The 27,345-nt window shown below is 43.8% G+C and overlaps 1 protein-coding gene across 1 annotated transcript in view; it reads right to left on the bottom strand.

Annotated features, from left to right (window-relative positions):
• Positions 1-2,823: 2,823 nt before the first annotated feature.
• The window catches only part of SH3TC2 (SH3 domain and tetratricopeptide repeats 2), a 47,069-nt gene continuing 22,547 nt past the window's right edge, over positions 2,824-27,345 (bottom strand). The window contains exons 11-18 of the mRNA XM_065873728.1: positions 26,052-26,093; positions 24,230-25,927; positions 23,941-24,121; positions 10,237-10,387; positions 8,056-8,178; positions 6,664-6,814; positions 4,684-4,880; positions 2,824-3,015 (exon numbers count right to left, since the gene is read on the bottom strand). Coding sequence (XP_065729800.1) covers positions 2,824-3,015; positions 4,684-4,880; positions 6,664-6,814; positions 8,056-8,178; positions 10,237-10,387; positions 23,941-24,121; positions 24,230-25,927; positions 26,052-26,093 — 2,735 coding nt within the window. The remainder of the gene's footprint in view (positions 3,016-4,683; positions 4,881-6,663; positions 6,815-8,055; positions 8,179-10,236; positions 10,388-23,940; positions 24,122-24,229; positions 25,928-26,051; positions 26,094-27,345) is intronic.

Genomic DNA, 27,345 nt, shown 5'->3' on the forward strand with positions numbered 1-27,345 from the left:
AAATGAACCTACCTAGAAAACAGAAACAGACTCACAGACATAGAGAACAGACTTGTGGTTGCCAAGGGGGAGGGGTTCGGAGAGGGGTGGATTGAGAGTTTGGAGTTAGCAGAAGCAAACCACTATATACAGAATGGATAAACAACAAGGTACTACTATGCAGCACAGGGAACTGTATTCAATATCCTGTGATAAACCATCATGGAGAAGAGTTTTTAAAAGAATATGTATGTGTAACTGAATCACTTTGCTGTACAGCAGAAATTAACACAACATTGTAAATCAACTGTAATTCAATTTTAAAAAGTACACAGAATCAGAAAAGTTTAACCAAATTTCCCAATGAAGTATAAAATGGGTAGATATAATGCCCTTCACCTAAATATATATACATGTATAGATATATGTGTATGTAGGTATTTATGTGTATATATATTTTTGTATATATATACATGTATAGATACATACATGTATAGATATGTGTGTAGGTATTTATGTATGTATATTATGTATAGATACACATGTATAGATACATACATGTATAGATATGTGTGTAGGTATTTATGTGTATATATGTATTTATGTATATAGATACATACATGTATAGATATATGTGTGTGTGTATTTATGTGTATATATGTATATGTATTTACGTGTGTGTGTGTATATATATATATATATATATATATATGTATACTTGTAAAAATTGAGAAATATCTGGCCAAACAGAAACTCATGTGAGAAGAGACTTCAAATGATAAGCTCAATGTGAGCCAACGGTAAGATGTAGCTGATGGGGAGAAGAAAAATCTTAATGTAAAAATAAAACATTAAATCACATTAAGTATGGTAATGACCCCCTTTACTCTCCACCCACCAGCCAATACCAGTTATAGGAACCACACTATCAGAGGGACAGAAATTGGCATCTGGCCAGAGGAGAGTAATAGGTCAGTCAGGAAAAGGGAGAGGGTCTGTAACCTGAGACAAATGGGGAATAGTTCATGGCATGGGTCCCAGAGCCAAGCAAGCCTTCTGCAAGCACGAGATTCGTTAACCATTCTGGCATGCATGTGCCCTGTCGGTCTCCCAGGAATGTTGTTGAAAGGACTCTGCATGGGAGGTTAGACTCATCTTCAACATCCCTCCCTTGGGGATTTTATGGTTTGTGGTGGGAGCAAAACTACATCTATCTTACGCGGTAGTGGACTAAGTCACTTCATTTCCTTTCTGGTGAAGAATACTCTAGAGTAGAGAGCATTTTACCAACCAACCAAGCTCCTAAGAGAAAATAAGATGTACCAATATGTACACAGCATTGGTGACTAGAAGGTGCACTATTGACTCAACTCACCACCCCCATCCCACCCCACCACACCACCAATCATCTGGTTGCTCCAAGGAGATAGAAAGTAAAGGCAGAGGGTCTTAACAGTAAATCTAAGCTGTTGGGGATCAGATGGCGATCCCTATAGCTAGCTCTTACATGTGTCCACATTTCCGAGCAAGAGTGAACCACCAGCATCAGGGTCATTAGAGATGCTCGTTAATAATGCATGTTCCTGGGGTGTCTCCCAGGCCTACTGAATCAGAATTACTGGGGTAACCAGAAAGTTCATTTTCTGCAAGTTCCCCAGGTGATTCCTTTTCACATTCTCTAAGAACCATGGTTCCAGAGGAGTGCTTCTTGTGCTTCAGTGTGCATTAGAATCACCTGGAAAACAGGGTAAAGCCAGGGATCCTTGGCCCCAGAGACTGTGCTTCAGAGGTCTTAGGTGGAGCCTGAAATTCGCATTTCAAACCAAACAATCTCAGAGGTGACGCTGATGTTGCTCGCCCAGCCAGTCAGTGGACCATACTTGGAGCTCACTGCCTTAGCAAATTCCTGATTCCGTCATCAAGGGACTCATATACTGTGGTAGGCAGCTTCTCCCCACCTCCTGGGATCCACACCCTTGGTAATGCCCTCACTATCTGTGTGGGCCGGACCTAGTGACTCATAGATAATTAATAAAATATGCAAAAATAACTAGTTTTCATCTTCCCTCTTATTAAGGAGACAAATGTGTGAATAAATGTAAATGAGCAATATTTAATAATATACACTATTTACATGTAATTTACGTCATAACTTCCTTAGTGCTCAATTTTTAGGCTTTGATGCTTCGGAGCCTTCTCCTGGGTTTATGGGAGGTTATGAGGGAGCAGAGCCTCGGGGCAGGATGGAGATGGTGCCTCCACATCAGACCTCACCTCCTGTGCATTCCACCTGGCCATTCTGAGACTGTGTCTTTTGAGCTAATAGCATGGTGAATTCCCTCCTGCCAGTCCCCGTGACAGGAGGAGTGGCACCCCCTCTCGTTGAATAGAGAAAAAAAACAAGTGACTAGTTTCTCTGCTGGCAAGGGGAGGGGTCTTTCCCTGAGAAAAGTCAGTGAAGGGAACAAAGTCCAATGGGCTGGTCTTCTCTCCAGTGCAATGCCTGATTTCTTCCCTGAGGGAAGGAGACAGCTTTTCTAGGGGCAGGGGTCTCATTTTCTCTAGAACTGTGTGTCTAGAAAGTGCATTTCAGGGTCTGTATGTGTGGAAGGGCCACAGTCTACTGGATAGGTTCTAAACACAAAGCCAGGACCCCTAATCCCTGCTCCACCGTCCATGTCTTGTGTGACCTGGAATGAGCCCTCTCCCTCTGGACTATGCTCTTCCCATTCTGAGATGAGAGGCTGGGCCAGGTGATGACTTGAACCCCGCCCCCAGATTAACAGCCTAGAGCAGAGAGGTAGCTTCTGACCATGCAACTGGTCAGAGATGGGACAGCTGTCCTCAGAGGGCCAGGCCCCCGCCACTCAGCCACCGCGCCCTCTCTGAGGAGCGCCCAGAGGGGCTGCTATGCCAGAGGGGGCTCTGGCAGATGTGGTCCAGCCTGGTCCTAATGATGTCCTGCAGCTCCTCGTCACCCAGCAGGACTGCTGCAGCCAGGGCCAGCCGGAAGTATTCAGTGGCATCGTGGGCATCCTAACCCCCAGCATGGGGGCAGAGAAGAGATAGCATTAGCAGACATTTCCAGGAAAGGCTAAGAGGCAGTGCAGGAAAAACTAAGAACACTAGCTTTTGTCTGCCTGACATCCTTTCCCACCCTCTTCTCCTGGTTCCTTGGGGGAATTCCTCCTACCAACTCCACTGCAGTTCTGTGACAGTGCTAACCCTGGCGGCCCTCCTCCTCAGCCACAGGGATAGCACCTTACCCAAGCTCAGACAGTCATGAACCAGCATCACCCTGGGCACAGAGCTTCAGGTATGTGAAAATGACTCAAGCTGACCTGTCCCAGGTCACTCTCTGGGACCTTTTAAGTGTGATCTAACAGAGAAAATGGTTGCTCACCCTTTTAGATGGGTGCTTGACCCTGTCAATAACTGGAGGAGAAGAGGCCAAGAAACAGAGAGAAGCAGAAACATTCAGAGCCAAGAGATACAGAGAGAGGTGGGGAAATCCATGATGACATTTGAGTACCAGCATCCAGAACTACCTGAAATTAAACTTATACCTGAACTTCCTTGTTCCTTGAGCCAATAAAATCTCTTGCTTTGCTTAAGCTACTTTGAGTTGAGCTCTTTCCCTTGAAATCCCTAGAGCCCTCGGTTGATGCATTCCGATCACACACACATTGTCCCACTTCCTGGGAGCTGTGGGACAAAGGCAAGCTCACTGTGGGGGAGTCCTTCACTACCCCATCGTCCCTCCCTAATGGTTGGGAGGCAGAACAGGTGGTTCCTCCGGTGAGACTCAAAAAGGGATGACTGGTTCCCGTTAACCCTCATCAGTCAATAATAAATTTAGGCCAGAAACACTCTGGCAAATAAGAAAAAGACAACAGAGCTGCCCTAAGGGTCCCCTGGGGGCCAAACACAGGAATGACTCACAAGCCACTGTATGAAGAGATTAAGCATTGTGCTGGAGCAGACAGAGACCTCTGGTAAGGGCAGCCAGTGCCCAGGGACAAGGTTCAAGGGCCAGAATTGTAACTGAGAATTACAGACCATACACACAGTTCTAGAAGTGGCTGGAAAAATAAGTTCTGGATTCAACTCCAGCAGAGCAAACAGGAGAGTCAGGGCTATGGTCTTCTTAGGACCTAGGCTTACTTACATTCTAAGATCCTGCATGTTATTATCTCAAACATGTTAACACGTACCTAGATTTCTCCTAAAATAGTTTATACAACTTTATAAGAAGTGAGTTGCAATTGACTAATTAATCTATAACATTTTTAGACATACAGTTAAGAATTAATTTTGATTTTAATTTTGGAGCTTATAGTTCTTTTGTTTGGGGGTCTCATGCATTGTTTTGGGTCTCATATATTTTCATAGGTCCTAGAGGAGCTCACAGGCACTAGACCAATGTTCCCATAGTGCCTGACAGATGAAGTGGGCCCAGAAGTCACAGCAGGGCAAGGAAAGAGAAGAACTAGGGCCTGTCTCCTCAGCAGAGATGGGAGCCTCTTTGAGGTCTCCAAGGGGGCTAAGTGAAAAGAGTCATTGCATTCCCAGAGGAGCCACTCCCCACCCTATGAGACAACACTCCCCATCTTACCCCTCTCAGCTTTACCCTGAAGGCTCAGGGTGAGGAAAGAATATAGTTGGACAGTAGCTCTCAGATGACCTTGGAAGCCTGGCTCTTACCTTCAGCTGGTAGAAGGTGAGTTGGCCCAGGCGATAATACACCTTGGCATAGTATAAGGCCTCCTTGGGGCTCTGCAACCAGGGTGGACAGAGCGACAGAGTCTTCAGGTAGCAGTCCTCAGCCATCTCGTACATGTGCAGGGAATAGTACACAGTCGCCAGACGGTGGAAGGCCACCAGCTCCTGCCTCTGATCTCCTAGAAATTGGAAGACTGAGAGAGATATCCTGAAGCCAACACTTTGCATCATTAGTTCACTCATTCATTCTGTACAATTCTCTGAAGATCTACTAGGTATCAGGGATGGAGCTTGGGACATAGCAAACAAAGCAGAAGTCCTGCCCACATGAGGCTTACTGTCTCACAGGACACAGACATTCCTTAAATAACCCCACAAAGGTAAGATTACACCTGTGATAAGTGCTACAAAAGAAAACACAGGGATCTGTGAGAGTGACTAAGTGGAGTATGTGTTCTGGACAAGGTTTTCTGGGACAATTCCTGAGAAACATTTTTTCATTGTGGATGTCACTGTAACTCAGAATTCTGGGAAATAATTATTTCCAAATCTCTGTGATGGGAATGGTGACAAGACTAGCTCGATGGAGTAGCTAAGAATTTCTGACAATGAATAACTTCATATAACAAACGTTTTCTCCACATGAAAGTCTCTCTCTTCAGAGTTCTTCTCTGGGGCTGTCATCAGCAGCCCCTAGTCACCCCCTACCCTTCACCAGCTTTCAGTCTCAAATAAGCTACAGAGACCCATTCACTTTTAACTCATGCTTTAGAATCTTGGTGTCTAAGGGATCTTTGACTTGTTCTGGTTTTGGGTGGATTTCTTGTTTCAATAACTAACTCCTTTAACACAAAGTAGCATTTAAAGAGAACAAATGCTTCCAATTGTGTTTTTGGAGTATTTGCAAGGTGGCTATTTGATGCAACCTAAAAACATCACTTTTAGGCTTCAAAGAGCCAAAAGCCAAAGCTAAAAGAGAAAATCTAACTCTCTGATATGGAAAAGTCCAGTCACAGGGAATCACATGAAATGGTGGATATAGCCTCCTTTCAGCTTCTGCCCAAGGAAGGACAAAGAATGCTCCAGAGGGAGCTGCCTGGGCCCCCAAGGTCTTCCTGAGATTAGCAGACAGTTGCACAAATAAGGTTTTCTGCAGTAAAGGGAGAGGTAGGAAAAGAGAGAGAGCTCTGAAGTGCAATTAAATACAATAAAGTCCAGTACCATCCACATCTCATGCCCTTGAGAATGCCCAGAGGTCCCTTCTAGAATTATCACAGAAGACTCCATTTGCCTTTACATCTAATCAATCCTCCTCTAATAAAACCTGCTTTTCCTCAAGCACCGACATTCAAGATGAGTTTATCTTTTTTCATTCTGCCTCTTTTTTTTTCGGTTTTAATGACTTACATTGTTTCTCATTAGCTTTTGTTGTAAATGCAAGTATTTCAGCTACTGAGGGAGTTAGGTTAACAGGAATCTGACCTTCATTTACATTTCAATTCCATAAGAAAATGTGTACTTGACTAATAATTAACTAATTAAAAAGTTAAGGCACAGTGCTTTTGTAATGGGGCACTGCCTGTGCCTAGGATAAAATACCATTTACCCTGGACTCAGAATAATACCAATAATACCAACTATAATAATTAGCGTGCACAGGTAACACTTATCAAGGACTTATTATGTACCAAGCACTGTGCTATGGGTTTTACCTGTATTATCATGGGTCTTCATAACAACTGCATGCTGTGGGTGCCATTTTTAATCCTGATTTGGCAATAACAAACTTGAGGTTTATAGATGTTAAGTAGCTTGCTTAACTGGGGGCTCCCTGACACTTCGACCTGGAATTTGAACCCACAGAGTCTGACTCCAGAGCCTATGCGCTTACAACTTTGTTGTCCCTCCTTAGGGAGTGTTACCCCCTCCCATTCAATACCCTGGACAATTAGGACCACCAACCTGCGACTGTGCTGAGTCTGGCCGCCAAGGTGGCAAATTCCAAAGCCTTCTCATAGCCTTCCAGGCTGATCTGCAGCTCTGTCAGCTTGTTGAAAATCCGGAGCTCGGTTTTCACTGCCTTCATCCTCCTTGCTAAGGGAACAGCCCCAGCCTGAGAACAGAGGCACAAGGAACCTTAGTCTAGCTGAGAATCATTGGCACATACCATACTCTAGGAGGCTATACTGCATCCTACTGCCAGGGGTTGAGGGATGGCAGTGACTAAACCCAAGGGGGAGATGGCACCTTCCATGCATGGCTTTTCTCAATTTGCTCTCCTGGTCCTTGCTCTTGGTTGCTCTGCCCGGACCTCAGAGGTGGAAGAACTAGAGGTCATCAGGCTCCCTGAAACTGACAGCAGGAAAGGGATGATGACTTTCCTCAAGGTCACATGAGAAGTTACTCACCCACCAGCTACACGTTCCCTTAGCGCCCACAGTGCTAATCTACAAAGTACATACGTGGAGTATGTGCACAGTGTCTGAGAGTCCCCAGTAAATAGTCATTTCTATTATTTTTATTATGATAGAACTTTGGGCAGGTCACTTCATCTCTCTGAGCCTTAGTTTTCTCATCTATAAAATGCATATGACCAAGAGCACCTCAATAGTCAGGGACATGTTTCTTGTTCACCCCTAGCTCAGTGCCTGGCACATACTGGGTCTTGATGAATGTTTGATGACTGAATAAACAATTGAACAAGCGAATGAATAAGTATCTGAATAAGCGAAATATTAAGATCAAATAAGATAATGAGTTTTCCCAAACTTCAGTCAGTGATGAACAACAATTATGATTCTTCACATATCTGCTTAACATCTGGACGTTTATTTAATTAGTATTATTTCTTAAATCAACTGTCTTCTATTTCTTGCCTCATTCTTTGCAATAATATCTGTGATAGCATAGGTTTGATGAACTGGTATTATACATCTTTAATTTTTTAAATATATTCTAATGCATACTTAATGAAAACATAGTAAAGCAAGTGCTCACCCATGGACCAATCATCTCCCACCATACCATGTACATAGGAACATTCTGGTCAACATAAAAGTGTGCTACCAACTGTAAAGTACTATGCACCCAAAAGTTGTAATTATTATGATATATTCTGTCAGGAAAGATACTTTATTTATCAAGCCTGAGAATGACAGAGTTTATCAGCTCCTTCTTTGAGAGCCTGCTAGACTGAAGACAGGGAGAGCCTGTGGGCATTGGATGAGGAAGGGAAGACAAAGAAATACCAGCAAGACAGGGGAAGGGGACGCCAGGCGAAGTCCAAGTGGCCCTGCCCATGTTTGTGCCAGAAGCTAGCTAGGGATACTGCTGACTGTGCAGCCCACAACTTACTCGGTAATACTCCACCGCACGATGCCTGTGGCGGGTCCCATTGAAGAACACATCACCTGCTTCCTCGTAGAGCCTGAGAGCCAGGGAGGGCTCCTCTGACTTCAGGGCTTTCTGGATGGCTGCCTGAGTGGGACAGAGACTGCTGTCAAAGGCAGAGAGAAGGACTTTCCAAATGTCCACAGGACTGGCAAGAATGAGATCCTGACCGTTACTCTGCTAAAGTTCCCTGAACCCTAAACTGTCTTTACACTCATAAGGCTAGTAGGATTCACTAGTCCAGCATTTCCCCACCATGCTATGAGAGATTACTTCGGTGGCCCTAGAAATGGTTTTCAGCAGCACACAAACATCTTGTAATAGTTAAGTATTTATTTTAATGTGTTTCAGAAAAAAAGATTAATCATATTCAAAACCTCTGCTTTTAGATAGCATTGTTTAGTGTAAAAAGCTAAGTTGATTTGAAGTTGAGTCAAAGAAAAATAAGTATATAATGGTACAGAGGTACCTGGATATGGCAAAACTATAAACTTGATGTATAAATGACTGAAATTTGGAAAGAGTGATCTCATCCAACACCTACAGTTCCTAGAGGGAGAAACTGAGTCTGAGAATAAGGAGCTTTCAAGTTTACATCAATAGTTAGTGGCAAACAAATGCTAGTATCTTTCAGCCCATTACCCTTCTCCTGGCCCCTATGACCCCTTTATCTTGAACAAGCTACTTCACATTTGCACCTAAACAAAATGTGATGAGAAAGTAGAAAATGTACCACAACATCTGCAGCACAGCCACAGGACCTCAAATATCCTTAGGTAGAAATTATTCACCTCAGTGGGAATAACTGCAGAACATCAAGTCAGGTGGCAGTCTAGGGTTGTGGGTGCCTGGGACCAGTTCTGGACAGTGAATTACTGGGGCAAGATCCCTCAGTTATTTTTATTGCATATGCTGCTACACAAAGATAGAAGCAGTGAGATGGAATCCTAGAGTCAGGAGTTCCGCCACCAAGCAATGAACAACCCCAATAGCTCCCTCTGGGCATTTGTCTCCCGGAGACAGAAAGGCAAGACTGAATTGTCTGCTCTCTGATAATTCTTCCAGCTCTAAAATCCCAAGGCAGAATAGAGTCTGCAAGTAAAAGCTTTAAGTCACACTGCTGGTGTGCAGTTTTAACCACTTACTAGTTGTATCACTTTAGGCAAATTACTCAGCCTCCTTGAGTGTCATCTGTAAAATGGGAATTTCAGTAGAGACTCCTGCTGCATTTGTAATGAGGATTAAACTATATCAAGCACGTGAAGCGTTTAGCAAAGTCTCCCATGCATAGTAAGGCTTCAATCAATGCTATACAACCATTATTAAGTCTCGGTGGAAGTGAATTTGTGCGATTGTAAGTAATAGAGTAAGGGGGAGTAAAAGGGGAGAAAACGAGAAATGGGAAGGAAAAAAAGATAAACAGGCATATTTTTGATGGAGCAAATCTTATATACCATTGTGTCAGTATTGTACAGATAATGATGATGATGAAATACCATTTATTAAGCATTTACTAGGTCCCAAGCACTTAGTTAATGTTTATATGCATATGTTTACTATGCAAATGTTATACCTAATCTTTATTAGAGACAGGTCCAGCCATGAAGAAACTGAGGCCCAGAGAGCTCACGTAGCAAGCCCAAAGTCACACGGTTCATAATCAATGGCCCTGTGATTTGATTTCACACCTATCTTTTTTAAAGCCCAGGTACTTAATCACTATACTATGTTATATCTCAGATATTAAAGATATGCAAACTAAAAAATCATAAAAGAACAATAATGTTAATACCACACACATGTCGACCTTCCCTCAAACTGCAGCAAAACCCTGAAGTCAAGGTGTGTGTCAAGTTTTGGAAAAATGGATAAAACTGACATGACAGATGAACGAGTCTCCCACCATGTTCTTTGCGAGCTCACACATGCATATGGGACTCGGGGACTGGCCCTTTGCTGCTTGTATTCAGCCTGCCAGACCACCTTGGTTTCCATCTTGGGTTCAGGGAGCAGCCCAGAGTTGACCGTCCCTCCAAGGGCTTGACGAGGACATCACCTCTCCCTAGTTCTAGCTGATCACTTTGGAGGGTACAGCTGCCTCCCCGCATGGCCCAGGTCAGCAGATAAGCTCTGCAGGAGGCCTACCTGCAGGTACAGCTCCACCAGCTCGTCTTCCTGCATGAGGTAGTGGAGTCGCCCAGCCCCAAGCCAGGCCTCAGCAGCCTTGTCTCTCTCCCCCAGGTCAACGAAGATACGCAGGCTCTCCTTGATGCAGGTGAGGGACCTCCTAAGGGACCTGGGGGTGGACATGGACTCGTAAGGTATGAGGGTTCAAAGGGGCCCAGACTCACTCTGCACAGGAGGAAACTGAAGCTCTGGCAGGGGAACAACATTGTTTCAGAACACACAGAGAGATGGAGGACTGATCTGAATCTTGGATCTGCCTAAACCAGCTGTGAGAACTTGAGAAAGTACAGAATCTCTCTGTGACTTGGTTTTCCCATCTGTAAGATGGGGATAAACTGTACCCGCCTCAGAGGATGGCTGTGAGGATTAAATGAGATAGAGTGCTTAGAACGGTGCCTACCATAGAGTAAGCACTTGATGAATGCTTAAATGTTAGTTATCATTTTTATTATTACTGGCCCATGGTCCACCCAACTTTTGACTACTCTATAACATTTTTTCTTAAGACCCTAACACAGTGGATGCCAAATGCATATTTATTGAATAAATCACAAAAGAATGACCACAGTGGTAACTTTATTTATTTTTTTTTATTTTACTTTATTTTTGGCCACGCTGGGTCTTCATTGCTGCACACAGGCTTTCTCTGGTTGTGGCGAGCTGGGACTACTCTTTGTTGCGGTGCACGGGCTTCTCATTGCGGTGGCTTCTCTTGTTGCAGAGTGTGGGCTCTAGGCACGCAAGCTTCAGTAGTTGCAGCACACAGGCTTCAGTAGTTGCAGCACACGGGCTCAGTAGTTGCGGCACGCAGGCCCTAGAGCATGCGGGCTTCAGTACTTGCAGTGCGTGCGCCCTAGGGAGCACAGGCTTCAGTAGTTGTGGCTCACAGGCTCTAGAGCACAGGCTCAGTAGGTGTGGCGCACGGGCTTAGCTGCTCTGTGGCATGTGGGATCTTCCTGGACCAGGGATCGAACCTGTGTCCCCTCCATTGGCAGGCGGATTCCTAACCACTGCGCCAGCAGGGAAGTCCCATAGTGGTAACTTTAAATCGTCAAAAAGATTTTGATGTTTGTATAAGAAGAGAAATCAAAGAAGGGTGAAAGTTTTGGTGCTTAACAGAGTACTCTTTAATTATCTGGAAGTTGTTTATGTAGAAAACTCTTGCTCCATGTCAGGAATTAATGAAGAAATGAGGCATAGGTAATGCAGTGTTGAACAGGTTCAGAATTCCAGAACAAGAATCAGCCCTGGGCATCACCTAGATAGTAGTTCTCAACTCCATCAGTAATCAGAATCATCTGGAAACTCTTTAAACATGCATACACAGGCGAAGTCACCCCAATGTGTTGACCTGTCATGCTAGACTGGGACACTCTAGCTCAGGCACCAGCATTTTGTCAAAGCTCCTTATTAATTACTATTGTGACTCTATTGTGCAGCTTGGGTTGAGACTCTCTTCTTTTTCTACAGAGAAAACAGGCCCGGAGATGGGAGGTGACTTGCACAAGGTTGCACACCACACTGGGGGACAATCAAAGGCCAGAACTCTGCTCTCCTGAGTCCCAGTCCAGGACTCGTCCCACAATACCCATATTCCTCACACTGTGATTCATGGCCCACCTGCACCAGCATTACCTGTGGAGCTTATTAAAAACACAGACTCCCAGAGCTCCCTCAGACTGACTGAATCAGAATCATCATGGTAACCAGCCAGGAATCTGAATTTCTTAGACACACCCAGGTTATGCTCCCGTGCATTGAAGTTTGAGAACCACTGCACCAAACCATGCAAATCCTTCTAGAAACACTGACCGTCACCCCCCAAGTCTGTAAACAGGAGGTCCTCCTCAAACATGGCTACCATCTCATGATGGGCAACCCAGCCCCCAGGCCCCCTTGTGCACAGTGATGGAAACAAGCATTGCTTGTGACTAATGAGGCCCTGATTCATCTTGGCAATGAGGCAGCTATTAGCCTTCTGTAGAAAGTGCCAGGCATTTGGCCCTTGTAAGTCCTGAGAAGAAAGACCTCTAGTTTTCCCTATTGCCCTGCTCTTGACATGATATTTATTGACATCAACGATGGGCACTGGCCACCCTCTGTCAAGAATCAGAATGTCAGACTTGCTGCTCAGACTGTGCTGTGAGCTGAGAAGCTGCACACTGTGCTGAGGTGGTCACCAACCTCCTTGGCCTGATAACCACAGGCCTCCTTTACTATAGGAAGCCCTGTCCTTTTCCCACCCACTCCATGTCCACCAAATGCCCAGCAGGGCTAACAGGTTCTGCAGGCCTGGGCTCTACTGCTCTCCCTACTCCCACTGGAAGAGTTAATGAAGAGAGGAGCCATACATCTCATCCTGATCCTATTTCCTGCTCTGTTTTTGTTTACTACCATTTGCTGTCCTGGGAGACCCCTGGGCTATGGTTGTTTCCTCCAGACCCCCAGGGAGCAAGATTTGGGTTATCACAGAGAAGCCAACTCACAGAACAGGCATTACGATCATAGAATTTTTCTCTCTGAGCTCACTATGACCGTGGAAGAGAGGAGGTCAGTATTCCTCTCCAGGAAACACCCGATGGGGGAAGGCAGGACTTACAGAGACCCAGATGCTCACATTGCACTATCAAGACTCTATGTGAGGGCTTCCCTGGTGGCGCACTGGTTAGGAATCCGCCTGCCAATGCAGGTTCGTGCCCTGGTCCGGGAAGGTCCCACATGCCATGGAGCAACTAAGCCTGTGTGCCACAACTACTGAGCCTGGCAGCCACAACTACTGAGCCCACGTGCTACAACTACCGAAGCCCATGTGCCTAGAGCCCGTGCTCCGCAACAAGAGATGCCACGGCAATGAGAAGCCTGCGCAACGCAAAGAAGAGTAGCCCCTGCTCGCCACAACTAGAGAAAGCCCATGCGCAGCAACAAACACCCAATGTAGCCAAAAATAATAAAATAAATAAAATAAATGCATATTAAAAAAAAGACTCTACGTGCATGGGTTTTCCAAAGACCACTGCCTCCACTAAGTCTTATACCTGATCCATGACTCCAATAAAAGACAAATGCCTTATGGTTTAGAATTGGGAAGTGGTCTCCAGCTTCCTTGGTTGTTTCCTATCACCATTCACCACCCCGTGTGTTTATATCTGTCACTATATCACCCACCAGATAAGCCACTAGCTTGGCCTGGAATGTCCCAGCACCCCAGTTCCTCCAGCCACCACCTGCAGGCTCTAGGTGTGGGCTCAGCTCCCAAATCAAAGAAGTAAGGAGCACGGCCGGTGGAACAGCATGAATTCAGTCTTGATCTGAAGTCTCATGCATTCCCGGCCAGCTATGCCTGGGCCCTGGCATGGTATCTCCTCTCCTCTCAAACCCTCAGTTTTCTCTTTTTCTCATTTTTCCTGCCCCCAAAGTTCAATCTCTGTGGCTGAGTCCTTGTTTCTTCCTTCCTGTGTGGACATCAGCCATGAGCCTGTGGTGAGGTGACCTCAATACACCTGCATTCCCAGACTTCCTCTTACCAACCCCTGCTGCGGTTTTCCAGATCCCTGCCCTGCCTGGATGAATGTTTGACCTCTGGCCAGAGCCCAGCCTCCACTAACTGGTCTTATCCTGTTTCCATAATGAGAATTGCCACTCACACGGGGCTGACCCTGGGCCAGGTGCTGCGATACAAACTTTCAGTACACATTCTCTCATTTACTCTTCACAGAAACCCCAAGCCATGAGAGTTCTTAGCCCATTTCGTACATAAAGAAACCCAGTGCGTTTTTAAAAACGTGTCCTTGTTTGCACTGCTCATTTCTAAAGTTTTATGTTGAGCTCTCTGCTGCTTTGTCTTGTAATAACAGCAATGACAGCAAATGTTACTTAACATTTATTGACCACTTAGCATGTGCTAGGGGCTTTACATGCCTAATTTCATTTAATCATCACAACGCCACTAAGAGAGCAGTACTATTATCATATCTATTTACAAATGGGAAAAATAAGGCTTTGAAGGGTAAGTAACACAGACCAGGTAATAAACCCTGAGATCTAAATCCCAGGATCTAACCCTGAGAATGGACTCCACAGCCCCCTACAAACCCTCAAGCAGTGCTCAATTTCTGGCTCAGAAATCAGCTTGTGGGAAGGTTTTGCTTATTTTACCACTTTAACAACTTCAAAATTTTGAAGGACATAAGCTACCTCACACCCTGAACAAAGCACCCCATCGTCAAAAATTGGGTAGTGCGGTACATCCTAGCCTTGTGATCAAACGAGAACGTGTCAGCAAAAGCAATTCTTTCCTTGTTTATGATTCTAAAAATGTTAGGGATTAGTCATATTAACTATACTGAAAACCAAACATTGAAGCATTTTTTTTTCAGTTCCACAGAAGTAAGATGCACAGGATAAGAATAAAAGCCAGGAATAAGGACTTATAGGCTACTATTGTATTCACATGCAAAGAATCATTATTTTGCAAAGACCTGCTGCATGCAAGGCATTTCTTTCTAAAAAATAATATGCACACCCTCTGTGGCACTTAGCACCATTTATGTGATACCTCTGGCGATTATGTATATAATATCTACTTCCTGAACTAGATGATAAGCATTGTGAGCTCAGGGACTATATCTCATTTGTCCAGTTTTTAGCACAGTGCCTGGACCATAGTAGATGTTCAGCAAGTATCTGTTGAATCTATCCAATAGAGCCACAAAGTTCTCATGGACCTCACCTGGTTCAGCTCTAGAACTGAGTCTATAGACATTCTAGAATACAGTCTGTATTGTGTCACCTGGGGACAGAAGACAAGACCCCCTAAAGACCTTTCTCATTAAGCATTGAAAAACTTCATCAAACTAAATTCTGTAGTCATCACCCTGAAGGCAGAGAAAGCAAGACTCAGAAGGTACTGAACAGAGGGACAGCAAAGTATCCCAAGACAAAATCCTGAAGGCTGAGCCAAAGTTTCCACCATCTACCTGCCCTCCCTTACTATCCACCATCACTAAAACCTACAGAAAACCTTTCAAATAGGAGGAATATAAATAAGTAAAAAAGCAGTAATGGGTGGTGAAAACCACCTTAAATTAAGGATTCAGGGATCTGCGCTAATACCAGTGAGGCAGGTAGTATAAGCAGTCTGGACTCTCCATAGCAGGCAGAGGTCAGAGCAGAAGACAAATGAGGCCATTCTCATCCATACAATTCTGAGAGGTTTCACCATACCGTCATCTACACCTACTGCTTATTGAGGGTGAAAATTATTGGCTGAACAGGCAGAGTAGTTAAGGACAAGCACTCTAGGCCAAGGGTTGGCAAACTATGGCCCATGAGCCAAATCCAGCCTTCCACCTGCTTTTGTAAACAAAGTCTTATGGGAACACAGCCACATTCATTTATATAGTATCTGTGGCTGTTTTCACACTACAACTGCAGAACAGAGTAGTGAGAGAGACCACATGGACAGACAGCCTAAAACATTTCCTATCTGAGTTTTTATTAGTGTGCTGACTCTTGTTCTAGACACAGATTGGGTATCAAGCTCTGCTGTGTGGCTTCATGCAAGTTACTATTTTTTTTTTTTTACATCTTTATTGGAGTATAATTGCTTTACAATGGTGTGTTAGTTTCTGCTGTATAACAAAGTGAATCAGTATACATATACATATGTCCCCATATCTCTTCCCTCTTGCGTCTCCCTCCCTCCCACCCTCCCTATCCCACCTCTCTAGGTGGTCACAAAGCACCGAGCTGATCTCCCTGTGCTATGCGGCTGCTTTCCACTAGCTATCTATTTTACGTTTGGTAGTGTATATATGTCCACGCCACTCTCTCGCTTTGTCACAGTTTACCCTTCCCCCTCCTCATATCCTCAAGTCCATTCTCTAGTAGGTCTGTGTCATTATTCCTGTCTTACCCCTAGGTACTTCATGCCTTTTTTTTCTTCTTAAATTCCATATATATGTGTTAGCATACAGTATTTGTCTTTCTCTTTCTGACTTACTTCACTCTGTATGACAGACTCTAGGTCCATCCACCTCATTACAAATAGCTCAGTTTCATTTCTTTTTATAGCTGAGTAATATTCCACTGTATATATGTGCCACATCTTCTTTATCAATTCATCCGATGATGGACACTTAGGTTGTTTCCATCTCCGGGCTATTGTAAATAGAGCTGCAATGAACATTTTGATACATGACTCTCTTTGAATTAAGGTTTTCTCAGGGTATATGCCCAGTAATGGGATTACTGGGTCATATGGTAGTTCTAATTTTAGTTTTTTAAGGAACCTCCATACTGTTCTCCATAGTAGCTGTACCAATTCACATTCCCACCAGCAGTGCAAGAGTGTTCCCTTTCCTCCACACCCTCTCCAGCATTTATAGTTTCTAGATTTTTTGACGATGGCCATTCTGACTGGTGTGAGATGATATCTCATTGTAGTTTTGATTTGCATTTCTCTAATGATTTAATGATGTTGAGCATTCTTTCATGTGTTTCACGGCAGTCTGGGCAAAAATTGTCACAACCAACTTTTCAGAACTCTGGAAATTAACAAAAGGCTTGCAACTATTCAAGGAGTGGTTGCCCAAGAACAACAGCTGAATCTCCTTAAGAATAGTGACTTTTGCTGCTTTTTAAGCTGCTCTAGAGACATCTTCTCTCCCCGGCTCTGTGACAGCCTTAAAAACTAAAAGCCTCTCAACCATGGTAGCTGGCAAAACAAGCAGCCTAGCGCCACTGAAAAGAGCACAATGAGTGTGGAATTCCCCAGCATTCTATCCCCAGGGAATTGTCACTATTTTACCTGCTTGGAAGTTCACTGAAAGCCTCCACTCACAGGGCTTGTTATATATAAACTAACTCAGAGATCGCTCAGTATAAAACAATCTTTTCCCTGAGGTGTTTGTCCAAAAAGATCAGCAGCAATTGTTTAACACTGCTGCTGTCTGAGGTGGTGAAAACATTTGGAGCAAACAATAAGCTGACAAAAAATAAAAAACAAAAGGAAAAGCTGGGAAATGAAATGTCTATTGGAGGCTTTGAAAAGCTCCAACGTATTCCCAGGAATCTAAAAGACCACACAAGTATAAAACTGTGTGCACGCCAAGGAAACCCCTGAGGTTGTTATTAATTAAGATGTTAATTATAATCCCCAGGGTAACCACTAAGAAAAGAGCTGAAAGAAACATAATAAAAGAAATGACAAATTTAAAATGGAACAACAGAAAATATCTATTTAACACAAAAGAAAGAAGAAAAGGAAGAATTTTCAAAAGATATAAGAAACATAGAAAACAAATAGCAAAACAGGCAGACATGAATCCCACCTTACCAGAAATTACATCAAGTGTAAATGGATTGACCACTCCACTCAAAAGATATTGGCAGAATGGATTTTTAAAAACAAACAATAAAATAACAAAAAATAAGACTCAACTGTATGCTGTCTACAAGAGATACACTTTAGTTTGAAAGACACAAACAGATTAAAAAAGTATGGAAAACTTTTGGATACACCATCCAACAAGACCTTGAATGGCTATACTAATATCAGATAAAAATAACAAAATTGCCACGAAAGACAATAAAGAAAAGTTTATAATGATAAAAGAGTCATTCCATTCGGAAGATATAACAATTAGAAAAATAAGGCATCTAAAAATAGAGCCTCAAAGTACATGAAGAAAAAGCTGACACACTTGAAGGGAGAAATAGGCAATTCAACCACAATAATTGGAGATTTAAATACCCCACTTTCAATAATGGATAGAACTAGACATGAGAACAAAAGGAAATAGAAGACTTTAGCTATAAATCAATTAGACCTAACAGACATCTCTAAAAACAATGTAAATAATGGCAGATACACATTCCTCTCAAGTGCACATGGAACATCCTCCAGAATAGACCATATGGTAGGCCTTTCTCAATAAATTTAAAAGGAAATCATACAAAGTATGTTCTCCCACCACAACTGAATGATATCAGAAATTGATAACAAAAGGAAATTTGGGAAATTCACAAATATGTGAAACTTAAACAAACACACTCCTAAATAACCAAGGGGTCAAAGAAGAAATCACAAGGGCTATTAGAAAATACTTTGAGATGAATGAAAACAGAAATACAACACACCAAAACTGGAGTAAATGGAGTGAAAGCAGTGATCAGAGAGAAACTTGTAGCTGTAAATATTTATATTAAAGAAGAAGAAAGATCTTGAATCAATAACCTAACATTCTACCTTACGACACTTGAAAAAAAAAAAGAGCAAGGTAAAACCAAAGCAAGCACAATTAAGAAAAATAATAAATATTAAATCAGAAAAAAAGATGTAGAGAATAGAAAAACAATGGAGAAAATCAATAAAATCAAAGGTTGGTTCCTTTAAAAGCTTTTGTTAGTCTGGTCAAGAAAAATACGATAAAAGACTATGAACTAAAGTGGTGACATTACTACTAACAGAAATAATTACAGAAATAAAAAGAATACATATAAAAATCAGCTGTATTTCTATACAGTCAATGAACAATCTGAAAGTGAAATTCAGAAGACAATTCCATTTACAATAGCATCAAAAACTACTTCAGAATATTTAACAAAAGGAGTGCAAAAATAATATTCTAAAACTACAACACACTGTTGAAAGGGGTTAAAGCATGCCTAAATAAATGAAAAGACATTCCAGGTTCATGAATTGGAAGGCATGATGCTGTTAAGATGGCAATATTACCCAAATTGATCTACAGATTCAACATTATCCCTATCAAAATCCCAGCTGGCTTCTTTGCAGAAATTGAAAGCTGACGCTAAATTTCATATGGAAAGGCAAGGGACCCAAAATAGCCAAAACAACCTTGAAAAAGAATAACAAGTTTGGGAGACTCACACTTCCCAATTTAAAACTTACCATGAAGCAATAATAAACACAATAGTGTAGTCGGGCATAGGCCAGACATATAGATATATGGAATAGAATTTAGCACCCAGAAATAAACCCTTACATTTATGGTCGACTGATTTTAAACAAGGGTGCTGAAAACATTCAATGGGGAAAAATAATTTTTTCAAAACGTGGAACTTGGGCAACCGGATATTCACACAAAAGAATCAAACTGGACCCCTATCTCACACCATAATCAAAAATTAACTCAAAACAGCTGATTGACCCAAATGTAAGGGCTAAAATGACAAAATGCGTAGAGGGAAACAAAGAGGTGAATTTTTGTGACCTTAGATTAGGCAACGATTAAAAAAATAGATAAACTGAACATCAAAATTAAAAACACTTGTGCTTCAAAAGATGCCATCTAGGAAGTGAAAAGAAAACATATGGATTGGGAGAAAATATTTGCAAATCATATATCTGATAAGAGATTTTTACCAGAATACATAAAGAACTCTTACAGCTCAAAAATTAAACAACAAACAACACAAAAACGGGGCAAAGAATTTAAAGAGACATTTCTCCAAAGATATACAAATGACCAGTAAGCACATGAAACGAAGGTCAACATCTTAGTCATTAGGGAAAGTAAATCAAACCCACAATGAGGTATCACTTCATACCTAACAGGGTGGCTAAAATAAAAAAGACACACAATAACAAGTATTAGCAAGAATGTGGAGACATTGGCGCTCTCATACTTTGGTCAAAGGAATGCAAAATGGTGTAGCTACTTTGGCAGTTCTCCAGAAGTTTAACTATAGAGTTACCATATGACCCTGAAATTCTGCTCCTAGGTACATACACAAGAGAATTGGAAAAATATATTCACACAAAAACTTGTTCAGGAATGTACACAGCAGCATTAATCATAATAGCCACAAAGTTGCAACAACTCAAATGTCTTTCAACTTATGACTAGATAAGTAAACGTGATATATCCACACAACAGACTAATACTCAGCAATAAAAAGGAATGAAGTACTGATACATGTGACAACACGGATAAACCTTGAAAACATTACCCAAAGTGAAAGAAGCCAGTCACAAAAGGCCATATCTTGTATGATTCCATTTACATGAAATGTTCAGAATTGGCACATCCATAGAGACAGAAAGTAGATTAGTAGTCGCCAGGCTAGGTAGGGGTGGGTTAATGAGAAGTGACTACTAATGGGTATAGGGTTTCTTTTGGGAGTCATGAAAATGTTCTGAAATTAGATAGTGGTAATGGTTACAAAACTCTGTGAATATGCTAAAGATCACTGAACTGTATATTTAAAAGACAATTTTATGCTATATGATTACATCTCAATAAAGCTATTATAAAAAGCTCAATTCGGGGCATTCTTCTGTAAGAGTCCTGAGTAACCAGCCTCTACTTGAATACTTGTAATGATAACACTCTCTCATCTACATAGGGTAGACTACTCCATTTTTGGACAGTTCTTTTGAAAATTGTTTTCCTAAGCATTAAATTCCCCACCATCTACCACAGTACCCAGTACATCAGAAGGGCTCCTATAGTAGAATAAAATGCTGGATCAACATTTCATAGTGATATTTTTAAATGAAAAAAGTAACATGAGAGTATATTATGTAACAGAGCTTCTATCATAATCCCACTTAAGTAACTAAAAATGTGCAAATTATATATACCTAACATATATTTAATATAGAGAGGATATGTATCATATATAATCTTTCATATGGATAGAATATTTCTTGATGGATATTTAAAAATCTTTAAGTAGTTACTTCTGAAGAGTCTTAGGGAAAGGGAGGTTGCAATAAGACCTTTATTTTTCAACTATAACCTTCAGTACTGGTTTAATTTTTTTTTTACCATAAGCAAATATTATAATAGAATTTTAAACAACTTAAATTTTAGGAAAAAAATTTATTTTTGATTTGGGTGGTAATCCCTGATATTCCAGTTCACTATCTGTGACTTGGGTCCTTATCAGTGCAAACTCCCTGATAAAAGACCCACTCTGTTCTGTAGCTAATGCTCTGTAGGCCAGGCTCTAAACAGGCGGTTGGAAAGGGAATCTGAGGTTCCACTGACGGCCGTCTGCCGACTGTAATTGTCACTGAAGACCAGAAAGTCTGCCTCCAAGTTGCAAGCACCATTTTTCCCTTACCTGAATCCTGTGCAAAGAAACCAAGGGCTCCCTCGGGCAAACTCCCTCATTCTCCATCTGAATCTCCTCTCTGGCAGCCAAGTCAGCCAAGTCAGTGTGCAGCCTGCAGCTCAGGGCTGTAAGCTAGGGGACTAAATAAATAATTTACTAACTACTTGGCTGCCCACACAAACATGTATGTCTCCCTGTTCTATGCCAGACACGAGGTCTGCCCAGATGGAGTTTATAGTTACTACATCAAGACCTTCTGAAGCTACTGCAGAGTCTTTCAAAACCCCCAAAAGTTTAGGTCTTTGATCTTGAAGCCTCACATCTTTAAGAATCTGCCTCCAAACTTCAAGACTCTCTGGAGGAATTCTTATACTAATAGGGCTATTGCCGGTGTCAGCATAGCATAGCTGGCTGGTCCTAGGCCTAACATTTTAGAACTAGAAGGCACCTCATTCAATTTAACCTTATAAATGGGGCAACCAAGAGACTTCTTTAAGGACATGTTATTAGCTCATGGCAGGCTCAGGTTTCCTGACTCCTAATCCAGTTTTGGTCACTCCTCTCCCTCTCTGTGGCCTGTGACTTCCTCCAGACACTTCTTGGAGCAAGCGCAGCCCCACTCCTTCTCTCCTATCACTCCCATCACCTAAGAAGTCCAGCGGTCCTTCACACTGCCTTAAGAAAGGCCTCTGCACTCTGTGTTGAGAGCATCCAGGGCTTACTCTTTGGTTTCCCCCTTAGGATTTCAGTGGGTTTTGACGACTGGAGGTGGGAGGAAGGCTGTGAACAAAGGATGGCAGTTGGGTAGGTGGACTGGACAGTGATTAATCAGAGACTGAACTTGTACACAGGGAGGGGTGGCAATAAACCTGACCCATGTTTGCCCCCCATACTCCAGTTCCTTAAAAGTCAGCTTTCCCAAAGCCCATTCTGACTATGCCTCCCCATGAATATATGACTATTTCATCTCTAAGGTGAATTCAAGCATACCTTCTGGATCTGCTCCAAAACCATACAAACTCCTAGGGTGTTCTGAATAGAAGCATGGTACGGCTGGGGCCCAACTTCCTGTCCCCTCACAGGCTGCAAGGATCCAAAACTCCCTTCCTGGGACTAAAGCAATGGGATATTTGGAGGATACCTGATTCTTATAAGAGAGGGACGAGATGAGGGAGAGGGAGACAGAACGGGAGAGAGAAAGAGAAAGAGAGAATTCGTTATCTGATTATTAGTGATCTGACGGACCAGGTGCCCAAGTTACCACGTTGCCTAGAAAAGCAAAAATTGTCAGTTAAATAGCTTCTCCTCAATCACCTCTCTCTGCTCAGCACTAGCAATTATCCCTGCTCTACATTAGCAGTCAGTCATAATTATGAATACAATGTTACAATGCTAATCTGTCACAAAGTGAAATTAAATATCTTGCAAACCATGTAGAATTTAAAGGAATCAATTAAAGGCTTGTTAGAAAGCAGAACTGCAGGCCATGGCACTGGCAAATGAGGATCAGGTAGATTTGACCAGTAAAAGATAGAAAAGGGAAAATCAGCAAAAGATGGAAGGATAATCCACTTGAGAATAATTTAAATATCAAAGGGTGAAAAAAAAGGCTTCGATAAAAAGTTAAGTTTTGGGATATTTTTGCAAAAATGAGTCTTTCTAAGAGAGTGCTAAAAGTCAATCACAAAACAGAGGAGGTTTAATTGTGCCATTATACAGTTCTGTCAACACAATTAAGCTGAAAAGTTAACAGTTCTTTTGTTGTGTATTTATTCTACAACTTAGTGCATAGTTGCGATGACAACCTAAGCTTCTTAACTAAAAAGTGAAAATAAACTTAGTTTCATCCTTTCCAGTTTCATTTTATTTATTTATTTATTTATTTTTGCGATACACGGAACTCTCACTGTTGTGGCCTCTCCCGCTGCAGAGCACTCACGGGCACTCACGGGCAGAGCCGCTCCGCGGCATGTGGGATCCTCCCGGACCGGGGCGCAAACCCGCGTCCCCCTGCATCGGCAGGCGGACTCTCAACCACTGCACCACCAGGGAAGCCCTCCAGTTTCATTTTAAAGGTAAGTTTCCAATCAAAAATTTTTACTGTGAAATTTTGCACCCCTGTTTTCTGTGCATTTATTTACGTTGGTCGTTTCTCTAATACCAACTTCCTCAGGTAACGAAGACCTCCTGAGGGTTTCACAGTCCTCAGTGTAACTGCCACCTCTCTGAATTATGCACCCTCAGCCACATTCACTTGATAGGTTGTTATAGAAACACACAGGTAATTGTAACATAACCAACATGACTGAGCCCTATCTACCAGGCACTGTTCCAAGTACCCCATGTGCATTAACTGGTGAGGAAGCGGAGGCACAGAGAAGGGTAAAAACTTGCCCCAAGTCACACAGTAAGTGATGGATGGCACTGAGTTTGCTACGTGGCTGCAGAGACCACGTTGTTTTCCACGATGCCATAAACATATCACGTGCATTTGGACTTGACTTCATGAGGGAAAGAATACTGATTCTCCTTAAGGAAGAAAAGATGTTCTAGAATTATCCCTGAGCTTGGACTCACCTGGCCGTATTTAGGTTCCGATAGAGCTGCCCAAGGGACTCCAGCAGCCTCCCCTCCATCTCCCGGTCCCTGAGTTGCTGAGCCAGGGCCAGCCAGTGCTCGTGGTAGGTGATACATGCCTCGGGGCTTGGGGACACAGAGCTGTAGAAATGGCAGAGGGATTTGGTGACCTGAAGCTGACCTGAACATAAAGCAGGGACACGGATGAGATGACTAGAGATAGGACAAAGGAAAAAGTGTCTTCTAACACTTATCTCTAAAGCATCCCAGCAGCATGGGATATACTCACTCTTCAGGTGTTGATGCCTTAATCCAAACAGCAATGCCATTTCGTAACAAAAGCGGCCACTGGCCAGCTGGCGTCGGTACACCTCAACTTGGGCCAACCAGAGAAGCACCTGTACTAATTCCATGTCTGTCTCCATGCTGGCCTGGAGTTTAGAATAGAGTTGCACCGCCTGCAGAAGATAGTCCCTGGCTGGCTGCTGAGCCCAGGATTTAAGGGTCAGATGGCCAAGATTGGCCAAAGCCACCGCCTGGTTGCGCACATCCCTTGCCTCCTGAGCTCTGTTCAAGGCCCAAAGATAGCTGTTGGCTGCCCTGTTCACCCGGCCTTCACCTTGAAGTGCGAGTCCCAGGAGGTTATGGACTACTCCCTTTCGGGTAACACTCTCTGTCTCCTTCAGGGAGTATAAGAGTGGCTCAAGGATGTCCAAAGCCTTCTTTGCCTGGCTGGCTAAGAGATAGGCCCATGCCAAGCAGAGGGAAGACTCAAAAGCTTCCTGCTCACTCAGCAGCTGGCCTAGCATCAAGGCTTGGCTCAGGTAGTGGATGGCACCATCAGGAGACCTATGTTGGAGGTACACTTTGGACAGGATGAGACACAGGGTCCTCTGGGTGCTCTGATCCACCTGCTCCTCACAGGCAGCCAGTGCCTGCCTGAGTGCTGGGCACGCCAGGGCAGAGACTTCACCCCAGCTTGGGGAGGGGATGCCAAGGAGCTTGGTGGTGTTCTGGAGGACCAGGTGGACCTGCCAAATTGGAAGGGCCATCCCTGGGGTGCTCTGAGTACCACGTTGCCGGACAGAAGCCACCGCAAGGTGTGGCAGGTATTTCTTGTCATAGAGAAAACTCAAGATAGTGGCTGCAGCATCCAAGGTGGGAGGGTGTCCAGCGAGGAGCTGCAGGCGCTCGGCGAAGGGCAGGACCTCATCGTGCCGGCCGAGGATTAGGAGCAATCGGACGGCCAGGAAGCAGGCTCTGGCCTCCAGGGGGCAGCTGCCCGACACGATGCCCTGTCTCAGCACATAGGCCACCACATCCAGCTCACTCTTGGCACTATACTCCCGGTCAGGCAGGCAGACCAACATGGCACCTGCCTTTTCCAACAGGCCCGAGCCTTTATGCCTCAGCCTCTGCCTCAGGTAGATGGCTGCCAAATTGATGTACAGGGCAGCCGCCAAGGATAGGTCCTTAAATGCCCCGTTGAGAATGTGGATGGCCTCCTCAAAGTACACCCTGGCCTGAGAGAGTTTGACCTTCCTAACACTTAGCCGGCCCAGGAGGAAGCAGAGCCGGGCATGGGCCCAGGTCATGTGGCTCCGCTTGGCCCACTTCCTCGAGGCCTCCAGGTAGGCCACGAGCTCATCCTCCTCAGAGTAGCTGTAGAAGGAAGTCGTGAGGAAAGAGAAGGAAAAATCATAGAGGCTCTTAAAGTGGTCAGCATAACCCTCGTGATCCAGAAAAGCCAATATGGGGGTGAAGTTCTCAGCCTCCTCCTCCTCCTGACCGGTGTTCAGGTCCATGAGCAGCTCCGGGTCATCGAGGTCATCAGGCTCTGGCAGGTGGTAGGTGTCTGAGGCGGCTGAAAGGAGCTCCTCCTCCAGGCTGGAGTCCTCGGAGCTGCTGGACTGTCTGGAGCCCACGGCCTGATGCTCCTCCCAGGCTCCACCAGGCCGGGTCTCCTTGAAGCCTTCGGGCTGGGACGCTGTAAGGGACAGGCAGAATTGAGCAACTCTAAGTACCTGCAACTATGGTGGCCAGCTCTTGGCAAGAGGACAGGATGCTATCCTGCAGGACTGGAGGTCAGGTTCAGCATGATCTCTACTCACCGCTCAGGTCGTTTGGAAGACTCTGGATGGATTCAAACCCACCTGGATAGAGATGAAGGAAGAACCTATGTTAGGTCAGAATGGCCCAGTATGCTTATGCCTACAGGTGCTCCCTGACCAGTGGCCCCCTAGGACACTTTGTGTTTCAGTTTCAGACCATCTGCCATCCCTAAGGTACTAGGCAGCATCTTCCCTTCACCATCAACGCTGCAGGGACCTGAAGATCATCTTGTTTAACCCACTCACCTTACAGTTGGGAACTGAGGTAGAAACGAGAACAGAGTCAGAGAAGAAAAGCCAGAAACACGAGCTCTATGACAAGAGGTGTGGGTATGGGTGGCGGGGCAGGGGGTGGAATCTGAAGGCCCAAATGTCTCAGCAAGTTTATGACAAAGCCATGAACAGAACTCCAAGGGCAGCGCACTCTGTGGCACGTGGCACTGCCTCCCATTTATGTGTGTACAGCCTTCCTTCTTCCTTCCTCCATTCATTCATCATCCATCCACTCAACAAAGACTCAGTGTGCACAACGTGCTTTGTAAATTTGACCGCATGAGGCGACCAAATGTACATAATGAAGAAAGGAAGGTGAAGAAGCATCTACAGTTCCTAAGTTTTGTTCCCTGAAGTACCTTGGTGGGATGAGGTGGGAGAAGGGACGGTCTCGAGCAGTTTTAGACGTTTTGAGTTTGCGGTACGTGCAGGAGTTCTAGCAGAGAATGAAACAGATCTGCGGCCAAGGAGAAAAGTGGAGACTTGCAAATATGGATTTGTGACTGACAACAGGTCACACAGAGTGGGTAAAAGTCCCAGAAGAAGGATTTGGAAGGAAATACAAAGCAGGTGGGGGAGGAGTGGGGAGAGGGGATTTGTGAATGAGCCAGAAAAACTTCAGCATTTACTTGCAGATGGGAGTCAATGAAGGAGACTGAAAGGGCAGTCTGTAAAGAGAAAAGAGGAGTCAAGGAGACCAAGGTGGCTTAAGGTGCAGCCACCTAACATAACAAAAGTGAAATAAGACAAGGTGAGAACCAAGAAGTCAACCTGGGGTTTGGCAGCAAAGAAGTTGACCCCCTTGGCTAAAGCAGCCACAGTGGAGCTTGTGGAGGCGAAGGCCAGGTTCATGCTCCATAGGACAAGGGCTGCTAGAAAGAAGATTCTACCTCTTCCTGGCAAAGAAGCAACAGCCAGCCACCTGTGCCTGCACTCTGAGCTCTCCAGTGCACTGTGAGGGTAGCAGGCCCCTCACCAAGTCAAGCCTCCACTTGCTATTCTCTAGGGAAGGCTTCTTCTG

The sequence above is a fragment of the Phocoena phocoena genome, chromosome 3 (assembly GCF_963924675.1).
Source record: "Phocoena phocoena chromosome 3, mPhoPho1.1, whole genome shotgun sequence".
Lineage (NCBI taxonomy): Eukaryota > Metazoa > Chordata > Mammalia > Artiodactyla > Phocoenidae > Phocoena > Phocoena phocoena.